Source organism: Carassius auratus, unplaced genomic scaffold (genome assembly GCF_003368295.1).
Source record: "Carassius auratus strain Wakin unplaced genomic scaffold, ASM336829v1 scaf_tig00010016, whole genome shotgun sequence".
Classification (NCBI taxonomy): Eukaryota; Metazoa; Chordata; class Actinopteri; order Cypriniformes; family Cyprinidae; genus Carassius; species Carassius auratus.
In genome coordinates, this window is record NW_020524100.1 from 38,455 (window position 1) to 50,541 (window position 12,087).

The 12,087-nt window shown below is 36.0% G+C and overlaps 1 protein-coding gene across 1 annotated transcript; it reads right to left on the reverse strand.

Moving 5' to 3' along the window:
* Window positions 1-163: 163 nt before the first annotated feature.
* Window positions 164-9,499, reverse strand: LOC113072737 (signal transducing adapter molecule 1-like). Its single transcript, XM_026245703.1, has 14 exons — window positions 9,169-9,499; window positions 6,745-6,829; window positions 6,586-6,661; window positions 6,412-6,507; window positions 6,178-6,324; window positions 5,348-5,438; window positions 5,053-5,251; window positions 4,648-4,742; window positions 3,733-3,821; window positions 3,413-3,500; window positions 3,275-3,329; window positions 2,923-3,076; window positions 2,514-2,635; window positions 164-1,177 (listed from the first exon to the last, which is right to left on the reverse strand). The coding sequence occupies exons 1-14, from the start codon at window positions 9,206-9,208 to the stop codon at window positions 970-972; spliced, it is 1,545 nt and encodes a 514-aa protein (XP_026101488.1). The 5' UTR covers window positions 9,209-9,499; the 3' UTR covers window positions 164-969.
* Between the last annotated feature and the right edge of the window lie 2,588 nt (window positions 9,500-12,087).

The window sequence follows — 12,087 nt, forward strand, 5'->3', positions numbered from 1 at the left end:
AAAGGGAAGGGTTCGAGTGCAGTGCTCAATGCCATTCAGAGCGGAGGAAACATAAATAAATGGACACATCTGTAACATGGGTAATGAAAAGGGTAAATTAAAAGTGCATGATGTGGAGTAGCATTACTTAAACTTCCCATGTGCCCTTTCTACAGAAGAAGCAACTGCTTTGAACGTTACCCATTAAAGACTGAGCTCTCTTATATACACATCTGCACACAGGCAGAATATTACATCCTTCTATTAAAGTACTGTCAATTAAAACAGCAAAACAACAATCAAAATATAAATAAAATACACTAAAAGACATCTGATGTTCTTAACACTGAAAATTGAGCTTAAACAAATGGGGGGGGGGGGTAGGTGACTATCAAGAAAATGGTAATGTTTTGCTACATGTTTCTGGAGGAGAAGGAGAGTTAAGATGACTTCTGAGGGCCTGAACACTCTCTCTCTCTCTCTCTCTCTCTCTCTCTCTCTCTCTCACACACACACACACACAACAAGTGTTGTGAAAGTGATGAGAAATTAAAATGATGTCGTAACCTCCCCCTCAGGACCTGTTGTGAAAAACACTGGAATATCAGAACCTACATTGATACGGAAATGTATGTACAACACAAGCATGCTTTCTTTGTGTGTTTTCCTGTAAGAAACATCCATGTTAATTATTACTTTAATGACACTGCTAAATAAACAATATAACATAGCGTTCCTCATCACCTTCAATAAAATGTTCTCATAAAAGAGACCAAAAAAAGTATAAGATCAAACAGAACCGCTCTGTGAGAACACCAACAGTTAGTAGTCAACAATCGGCCCATCCTGTCCTGTCAGAAATAGTGTTTGTTTGTTTGTAGTGACTTAAAGAAACAGAGGAAAAGGCAATTTAGGAGATAACTTTGTGTCAGCTCAATGTTCTTTGTTCATGACCGTAAGTGTGCGTGTCTGTATGAGTCTCTAGGGGTCCTATAAGAGGGCTTTCTCAAAGTAAGGGGTCTGTTGGTTGTCTGCAGTAGCAGGGAGGCTCTGGGTGGAGGGCACGGTGTAGCCGGGGGTCTGGCTCATGGCCGATGGAGTGCAGGCTGGGTTCTGGTAGGACTGGACATCAGCTGGAGGCATGCTGCCAGGAGTCGGGCTGTAGACTGGAGGTTGGCCCATGTACATGTGGGCATCACTGAGAAAAAGAAGAAAAAAATAATTTTTTTATAATTCCACAAATATAATAACCATTATTATCACCCCATGGATTATAATAATGAATGCATTGACACAGCTTTTTTATATTACTGTACACTAGTGTTGCTTTTGTCAATGAAAATGAAGACTAAATATCATCGTCAACGAACCTTTACCAGGTGACGAAAAACAAGACGCAATGTAAATGCTGGTCACATGACAATAACTATAATTAAATGTATAATGCAATGAAATGTCTTCGTTTTCATTGACCAAAATGAGACGAAACTAAATGTTTTAACGTTTTTACGTTCTTATTATTTTGCAATATTTTTGTTTCCTTTGCCTCACTTCAGGGGCTGCATTAGATCGCACTGCACAGACATAGGTGACTTCACTTCGGTTCAAGCCCCACTCATGGCATTATTTAGAAGACGATAACAAATAATGTTAAGTCTAACATAGAGATGTGTGTACTTCTAACATGTATGACTGGTAAAATAAATGTTGTCAATTAAAATCGGAGCATCTTCCGTGTCTGGAACGGGTGTATCCTGGAGTCTACAAGGTAACAATAATACAATTGAAATGGGTTTGGCTAAAAGAGAATTTTGTCTATACTGTTAGGTACTTAGACTATATTCTATTGGTTAAATAGAACAGCATTACTAAACAGAGAATAAAATACAATTTTAATTGACTAAAACTAGACTAAAATGTCACCAGTTTTGGTCGGCTAACACTAGACGAAAATAGTCATGGATAATTCTGACTAAATGCGACGACTTTTAGTTGACTGAAACTTGACTAGATCTAAACTAAAATTAAAACAGGCCACCTAAAACACCACTGCTGTACACGGAATAAGTGTTTTTATTATTAACAGCAAAAATTAATTACTACATTTTTTTTCTATTTATACAAAATATTATTATGGCATCGATACGGTTTTATATTTATTTAATAATAACATCATCAATAATTACTATTTAATTAACTGATACAGCTTTTTTATGTAATCTAATTATCAAATATTTTATCTAACATACAAAATAATACATTTTATTATTATTATTATTACTGCATTGATACAGTTTTTTATTTAATAACAACATTAATAATGATCAAGGAATTTATATAACGTTTGTTATTGTTAATAACAATCATTTTATCATCAAAGTATTGATGCAACTTATTTTTGTTTATCTATTATTATGATTTATATCTTAAATGATCAACCTTATTATTTATGAATTAAACAAACAAATTGCTTAGAATAAATTATAATGTTTTTATTCATTCATTTATATAGCTTTTTGTTTTTTTGTGATTACCTGGGAGCCGGCTGTCCAGCCATTGAAGTTCCTGTTTGGTTCATTGCAGAGAGCTGCTCCATTGGAACGTTGTATCCCGGTTGTATTACATACTGCCCTCCAGTGGACTGGGCAGGGTACACCTGGAAATAAAATAGAATACCATTGCCCAAACAATCAACAACAAATAGCCATCATAGTATTTACATTTATGCATTTAGCAGACGCTTTTATCCAAAGCGATTTACAGTGCATTCAGACATTATACATTTATTTATTTTTTTATCAGTATGTGTGATCCCTGGGATCTGAACCCATATCATTTTGCGTTTCTAATGTAATACTCTACCACTGAGCCACAGGAATAGCAACTTAAATCACACTAGCAAACTGACAACATAAACACTTTGATCACTTGACAGACTCTCACCTGTTGGGAAGCGTTTGGGGTCTGGTGCATGTAGTATTGCTGGCTCTGTATTTTGGCATACATAGCATATACTGGGTCTTCATTCATTAGCTTAGCATAGAGAGACAGCGCTTCCATGACCTTCACGTTCAGATCAGACAGCTCTGAGTGTTTTCTGAAAACAAACACAAAATATTTATTACATGTGAGATCTATGGGGAATGACGTGTGCATAAGTCTAATTGGATTTCATTCACAAAAAAAAAAAAATATATATATATATATATCTGAGGTTTGTTCACAGGCTTTGGTAGACATATGGAAAGATGGATTTTGCATTAAATGTAGTTTTTAGATAGGACTTTTTAAGTACCTGTCAATGTCCTCCAACTTCTGATCAATGAGAGGACCCATCTGGTTGCAAGCAGCTAATTGGGAGAGGAGGAACAACTATGAATCAATGAATCAGTCTCCACAAACACAGAACCAGCGGATACGGTTTTAGACTCACCCTCCAGCTGCAGGAGTTCACAGGTGTCGGACTGGTCGTCTGTTGGGTCTGCACTCTGGATCATCTGAAGCAGCTGGTCCATTTTCTCCTGCAGAACATTGCAAACTCATTACAAACTAGACTGCATGAGAGCTGCTACAACTCATTTTAACACAGTTCTCCACTGAGAGCATCTGATGTCTTTGAAGGGAAACGGTGAATAGTGGATCATTTATTTCCCTGTGCAATTTCATGTGCTTTGTAGTAGTAAGGGGTGTGTATGAGGGAAATCAATCAAAGCAATACAGTGCCAAAATACTGTGAGAAATACACAGCCTCACCTCATCAATGAAGACAGGCTCTGGCTCCGGTTCAATCGTCTCTACCTGGACGTCTTCACTGAACTGCACTGTCTTCTTCTCTGTTTTCACTAAGGAAGGAGAAATGTTAAAGTTGACATGATGTAATGTAATAAGTAGAGAACTGACATCTAAAAATATATATTGTTGTCACAATGCACACTGGGGCCAAAAAGTCTGAGACCACACTGAAAATATGAGATTAAAAATCACTGAAATCTGGAAATAGACAAAAACTGACATTTGGAATATTCTGTTTTTTTTTTTTTTTTTTTTTACATACATTTTGTGACATTGATCATTTGAATACCATTGTACAGATGGGCAAATGTTCTTCCAAAGAAGCTCAAAATGCTCTTTAGATCGTTCTCCAATCATGCTGGAGAACACGATTATCAGGTTTTACACAAACCTGTTCATGCAGTTAAGAGTGTAGGTGCCATTAATGCAAACAAATGGCATACTAAATATTGATATTGATCTTATATTGAAAATTATAGAAAATAAATAATATATATTTTTAGATGTTTTTTTTTTCTTTTTCTGAAAGTCTCTTATGCCCAACAAGGCTACATTTATTTGATTAAAAATAATGATAATACAGTAAAAAGTAATATAGTGAAAAAATCTTTTTAAAATCTTTTTAATATACAAATCGACTGGAATATATTTTAAAGTGTGATTTATTCCTGTGATGGCAAAGCTGAACATTTTCATCAGTCATTACTCCATTCTTTAGTGTCACATGATTCTTCAGAAATCATTCCAGTGTGCTGATCTGCTGCTCAAGTAGCATTTCTTATAACCACGTTTAAAAAGAGTTGTGCTGCTAATGTATGTGTGTAAACCACTACAAACTGTTGGCTGGAAAAGAGTAGATGTGACCGCTTGACTTACTCATCTCAGGCTCTGCTGTCAGGTCTGCTGTCACAAAGTTGGAAGGAAAAAGCCCAACACCCTGATACGTCTCACCCTTCCACCAGTTAGGGTCACTGTGATAGAGAAGAGATACTTAAGCCACCTCCAACTACTTAAAAGAAGAAAAAAGAAACTCTTTGACTGTGTTTGGAATCATTCACTCAATCTCTGAATTCTTTCTAACCGCCTCTACTTTGAAACACTACTTCTGTTTTATATCTTTAGCTTAGCAACCAAAATGAGCTGAATTGATTAAACTGACCAAAGTGGAAAACAGGCCTTCCAAACAATAATTACCACAAAAAAGAAAAAAAATGTGTAGTGATTTTCATACGAAGGGAATGATTTCAAACACAGTCTGCGAGTAAACAGAACCAGATTAACCTGTCATCCAGGATGGTGATGATCTCGCCTGATTTAAAGGTGAGCTCATTGTCCTCGGCTGCCTCAAAGTCATAGATGGCCCTGACCTTTCTGCCTTCAGCCTTGTGAGATGTGAGGAGGCTGCTGGTGCTCGGGTAGAGGCCAGACAGAGAGACCTGAGGCTGCTGCTGCCGCTGCTCCTTCAGAGACAGTTCGATCGCTGAGAAAGAGAGAGAGAAACAGACAGAGAGAAAGATTACTTCTCTTTCTTCGACGCAATTCATCCCAGACTTCAGCATTATGGATTTGTGGCCACCTTTAGCGAGGTCTTCTTCTTCTTTCTTGTTTGTTGATGTTGCAGGGTCTTTAGCTACTAATGCAGGACTGGCTTTAGCTTGTTCTGCCGCCTGAACAAATACAAGTTTAACATCGCATTACTTAAATATTTCTAATCATACACATATTTTCTCCTTTTAAACTCATTTACACAAAGTCTGACATGACAAAATAACATATATATTCAACACTTAATAAATATCATACACTGTCTGCATACAATATAATGGAAAAAAAGGAAATAAAAAGAAAAAAAGGAAAGGAAAAAAAGAATTTGAGAGTAAAATAAGAATAACAGCAAAATAGATTTCTAAATACACAATTCTACAAAAACTTTTGTAAAATTCATATGCTTACAAAGCATTTATTTAATAAAAAATACAGCAAAAACAGTAATATAAATTTCAAATGTTTTCTATTTAAACATATTTAACATTATTATTATTATTTTATTGTGTAGTTCATTCCTGTGATGACAAAGATACTTTCATGAGTAGAAAGTTCAAAAGAACAGCAACTATTTGAAATATGAATTTATACATTTTATAACATGATAAATGTCTACACTGTCACTTATGATCAATTTAATATATCTTTGCCAAATAAGTTTTAATTAGAAAAAAAAAAGTCTATATATACACATGTCTGTATATACACATTTAGATTTCCTTCATTGTTTCATTTCCTTTAATATAATGTTGTGAATATTTTATATGCTGAATACTGAGATTTGGCCCTTAAACTGAAACACATAATTCCCTACAAACTTCTTATATAAATACCAATGGTATTTCACAGCAGGGAGCTCACCTGAGAGCCCACGGCAGGGAAGATGACGCCCTGTTCTCTGAGGTTCTTGATCATGGCCGAAATGAGGCTGAGCTGGGGGTCATTACGGAAATCCTCAGCCCACTCCACCATCAGAGCCTTCAGCTTCTCACACACTTTAGGATGACCCTTGAGAAGACAAGACGACATAACATCAGTCTTTTGCTGCTGGAATAAACGATTAAAGCATTTCCACAAACAAAAGGAAACACGCACCTTATTTAGTACATTGCTAACTTCACTAGCAAATTCCCTGGAGCAGACCTCTAAATGGAATATTTTTCCACAGTTTGACACACACGCACCTAGCAGCTATGGAAGAGAAAACACTCACTTTATTCTCAACAGCTCATTAAAGGCCTAGAAAGCATTAAGAAGCATTTGCCTTACCGTCAACGCTTGCATGGCAACATGCGGATCCTTGTGATTCACTCTCCTCATTATAGAGCGCAGACATTCTTTAGGCCTTCACAAGACAAGCAATAACATTTAACCTGTTAAACACCCATTCATTTAAAAAAGAAACATCCCGCATGCTCGTTCACTAACCCAGTGCGAGACTGTCCGATCTTGTCACAAATGTCCAAAATGAGGCCCCAGTCCTCAGCTGTGTTCATCTCACTGGTCGCTTTCTCTGCAAAAGAATAGTAGATCAAAAATGTATGCCTCATAATGATAATGTTTCCTGTAATTTCCACAGATTCAACAGCATAACAATCATATGCAAATTGATGAATGCGTGTCTGGGAAAGACCACAGGCTCGGTTACGCCTCGTCACAGAAACCAGAATCAGAAATCAGCTAGTGCTTGAGAAGAAAAAAAAGATAGAAAGAAGAAAAAAAATAAAGTTGCTGAAAGGGACACAAACAGCCCAGATATTAAAAATTTTAGGAGAACAAAAAAAAAAAAAAAAAAAAAAAAAAAAACGAATATATTTGTACGATTTTTGAAATAAAAATGTCATGTCTTTTATGGTTATCAAGGCAGCATTTATCAAAATGACAGTAGAAATACACTAAAAAAAATGTTTATTTGGTGCTCAAACATTTCTTATTATGTTTAAAGTTGTGCTGTTTTTTTGTGGAAATTGTGAAAAAAAGATTTTATGGGTCCTTTTATGAAATATAGCACCATTTATTTGAAATCAAAATCTTTAGTTACATTATAGGTGTATCCATCAATGTAATACATACTTGCAGAATAAATTAATTAAAAAAAAAAAAAAAATAATAATAATCACACCAGATATAAAAATGTTTTTACATTACATTTAGGAATGTGGCTTTATATAACTGTATCATAGTATTGTGTTATGAATCACTATCTACAGCAACTTTTCTATTTGATGTAAATTTTATTTTATGATTAAAGCTGCGGTAGGGAACTTTTGACGCCCTAGCGGTTAATAAACAGAACTGCTTGCATCTTGCGGAAGAACATCGTAGCCGGAACTACTTCTCTCTGTTTATGTCTATGAAGAATCACAAAGGTACTGGGTTACTCCGCCACGGTATCCCCGAAGCAATCTAAAATAGTCAGAATATAAACATTTATTATAGGTGCACCCTAGTGATTCATGACAAGCTAAAAACACGGTTTGGAAAATGGATTCATGGTGTACTCGCTTATTATATACATTTTTCTACATTTTGAACACAAACAAAGTTACGGACCGCAGCTCTGATTGGTTGTTTTTTACCGGGAGCGATGGAGTTTCTGCAAATGGCAATAGGACCACTGGGAGGAGCCAGAGGAGCTGATTTTTTTCACAGATTATCTGTCTCATATTCTACTGTCAGGACATAATGACAGGTTTAATAAATATGTAAAAAACATTTTTTTTTTTTTTACAAAAGTTCCCTACAGCACATTTAATAGCCATAGCTGTTTATAGTCCCATGAAAATCAATTCTGGCCCAGGCAGTAAATATTTCCTCTTAATAATAAAAAAGCAATATCCCCGTTTACAGAAGATTAACCAGTGCCCTACATCTGTTGAGAGATTCTGTTAATCAATCTAGCAAGCTGTAAAAACAGGGGTTAACCAAAACAACAACACCTGTGTTCAGTGTCTGTGATCGGTTACAGAAACAGTACAACAACATTTACAATAAACAAAACTGGCTAGGAGACTAATTCTACATGGAAAATTAGTCTTTGATATCCGACCAGCTCAAACAATGACATCTGAAGCTACTGTACATCACACCAGCAGTCACTACCAAAATCTGACAGGGATTTCATCTGCAATGTCCGACTCTGAACCGATTCAGATCAACTCATGTGTGCATGTGCATCCTAGCCTTTCAAAAGTGTGTGGATTTCTATTATAACCGCATATGGCTGGTTGCCATATTAAAGCCATTATCAGCAGGCGCATAATACAACAATAATATACACAATACGACACTGTAATCTTTATAATAGCCTATTATTATTATAGCCTACAGTAATACAGCTGGAACAACATCAGTAACGTTAGACAAAACTAAATATAAGAGGAGAAATTGGAAACATTTGCAGAGTCACTGTATGAACCGTTAGTTAGCTCTTCAGGTCGGAGATTAATTAAACATTAAGAGCGAGACAGCTCAGATCCTCTGAAGTGAACTGCAAAGCGTCTGTTTTTACTCAGTAGTGCACTGCCAGCATCATACAAGTAGAAAAAACGAGACCATTTGGCTCGCTACCCAACAGTCACCGCTTATTCAGCTACAAATTGGCTAGCCGTCTGGCTAATAAGGTTAAGCTGCCTAGCTGTAAAACTGTTGTCATTCACGATATGTTAATAGTTTCTGGCTAAAACCACTGTTGGGAATTATGTAATCACTGGGATGCCATTGCAAAATTAGCACAAATACTTAGAGTGATATCGCAAAGAAACAAAAAGCCGGTGGGTTGCCTTGAACAACAATAGACACCGATGAGCTACCGTTAGCTCGCCTGCTAACTGCATGACATCTCAAACTTACCAACATCTTGATCAAAGGGATTCGACGTGAAGAGAGGCATGGCCGAGATATACACGCGACGAAATCTAAGCTCGATCCTCTTCGTCTCCCTGTCAGCACTTAGTTAAAAGTGAATTAATAAACATAATAAAATATATACTACACTCAGTTTTACTGATGGACCCCCTCCTCAGTCACTTTTTACTCGCAGCCTTATAGCGGTGCATTCTGGGTAACAGTTATTGCTGTTGTTTTTACCCAGTTAAACTGTCTGACTATACACAAAAACAGCTGGGCACATCCAAAAAAACAGATGAGCGCGATGAAAACGAGATGTTTGTTACTCGACACAGGATTCTGTTAAAAGGATAGTGTAAATAATGACTTTTTGAAATACAGCTGATGAATCATATGACTCAATCACATGGTAGACTGTCGCTGACTCAGCAGTCACGAGATGATATAAACATTCATTTTTATTTTTTTGTGTTATTGGAAGCTTAGTTATAAAACATTAGTTAAATCGGGACTTTTATGATTGGACAGACCAGGCTAGTTGTAAAGATGTATCTATAGTGTATTTCTAATATATTTCTAATATGTATTGTATTTCCTATATTTAAACTGACATTTATTACTGTGATGGCAAGCATCGTTTACTTTAGTCTTATGTGTCCTTCAGAAATAATTCTAATATGCTGATTTGTCAAGAAACTAGATTTTTTTTTTCAATGTTGAAAAAAAAAAACATTCAAAATACATACTGTATACACACACACACACACACACACACATATATATATATATATAAATGAATATAAACACAACGTGTATATACACTCTAAAAACGGCTGGGTTATTTTTTAACCCAAAATGTTGGGTTGAGTATGTTGGGTCATTTTGTTGGGTTATTTTATTTCTTTTTAAACACTTTTGGGTAGTTTCAATTTACCAGGTGTTGGGTTAAACCTGCTGGGTTGCGTCGCTGGGTTGTTTCAGGCCAGCGCTGGGTTATTTAACGCGCCTTGAAGATGTTTAAATCGCTCCCCAACTGTCACTTTGGAAGAACAACGGGGCAAAGCCACGGCTTTCAACTGTTTTAAGGTAAGTTTATTTAATTTTTTCTTTAATAATTATTTTAAATTGGCAGAATTATAACTTTTTTTGCGCAAACAATACTGTTAAACGTCTAACAGTTACAGGCCAACATTATTTACGTTAAATGATGAACTGTTCACCTCAAACGGCCAACCTACGTTACGTGACTCGAATAATCATGTTAAGATATCTGAGACGACATATTAATACAGTTTTTATTAAGTTTCAGACAGTGACGGATGGCTGAAATATGCGAATAACTGTGAAAATAGAGGAAAAAGTAGTTTCTGACACTGAAAAGCGAATTTGACATTTAAGTGAGTCAAATGAGTTCAAAAAGTGAATACGACTTTCTGCTCTAATGTAAACGCATGCAGTTGTCCATATCGACATGTAAATCATACAAATTACGTGCAATATAGTCGGACCGCAGGTCTAAGAGAACCGACGATCCAGTTCAAATAAACCGGTTCAGTCTAACAAAGTGATTCCCGGAAAATAATCGACGTCTCAGGGCATTTCAAAGTGCGCGGATGCACAGCGAGTGTGGTAGGCCGCGTTAGTGAGGTGATTTTATGCTTTTGTGGTTTATAAAGTCTTTTTACATACAAGTTATAACTCAAAATGTTGTTTTTTCCTGTCAGAAAAGCACATGGATACATTTGTGAGAGAAAAACTCGTCGAGTGCAGCCTTATTGAGGCGTCTAACGGTAAGTTCATGTTTATTATACATTTTACATAATTGCTTGTCTGTTATAATCAACTAACGTTAACCCTCACGTAACTTAAACGCACATATATTTTTATTTCGTGCTATAGTTAAAGCTGCACTTAGTAACTTTGTGTTCAGAATGTACATTATTTATGAGCGTAAACATCATAAACATACAGATCGTGTTTTTGACTTGTCCTTATCACTTTGGTACACCTATAAGTGTTTATATATGGACTGTTTTAAAGCTGCGGAGTAACCCAGTACCTGCGTGACTTGTCATAGAAATGTCTTTGAGCGCTTTCAGTGTGATCTCCCTTACTGTGCCAGCGACTGTCAGTGTTTGATAAAGCCAGGATATTAACATAAAACTGTGATTTATAATGACTGGAACATCCCATTGATTAGACAGTTTGAAAGCACAACTTTCAGCCAATCACTAGAGCATATTCTGCTTCTGAAGACCAACTCATAGGTGAATTTAACTCATAAACATGATGGACTCAATTTCATGATGAACTTCACACAGTTAATTGAACTGATTCACTGTTATTAAAACCCTTTTTTTTTTTTTTTTTTTTTTTTTTTTTTTTACTTTATTTTAAAGGTTGGAACAAACATGGAATTCCTTAACCGAGCAGAGTCCACAAAACCCCATACAATTGTTGTGGCGATTTAAAAATGCCAGCAGATCTCTCAGGCATTGATCATAATCAATGGACAGGTAAGGATATTCTGGACAATTTTCAAAAGGAATTGCAAATTGTATATTTAATTGCAGTTTTCCACATGTGGACGCATACATTGTGACATAGTCCGAATGCAATTGAAAAGCCTTACACAGAAAGCTGTCAATTTGTGTCAAGCGTGGGACTATACTATGGGGCGTGTTTTTTATTGGGATATATTCTGTAGTTTTTACCCCAAATCTCTCACTGTTTGTACTCTGCTGCACATCAGCAAAACAACATTGCAGTTCTACTCCGATTTACCTATTTGCATCTTACCCTATATTTTATTCCTCAGGTGAAAAGTTTAATGGTGAATATTGACCAATAGTACCATGTGGCTCTAACAGTTAGCAGGCTATAGTAGCTGCATTTGGGGTAAAAATGACAGAATTATTTATT

Bases quoted from the DNA above. Each gene is read 5' to 3' on its own strand.
- LOC113072737 (XM_026245703.1), bottom strand. From the start codon at position 9,208: ATGCCTCTCTTCACGTCGAATCCCTTTGATCAAGATGTTG. The intron at 5,252-5,347 runs GTGGCCACAAAT...TCTCTTTCTCAG, and splicing joins AGAAGAAGACCTCGCTAAAG to CGATCGAACTGTCTCTGAAG. The intron at 1,178-2,513 runs GTAATCACAAAA...TCTTTTTCTCAG, and splicing joins GCTGGACAGCCGGCTCCCAG to TGATGCCCACATGTACATGG.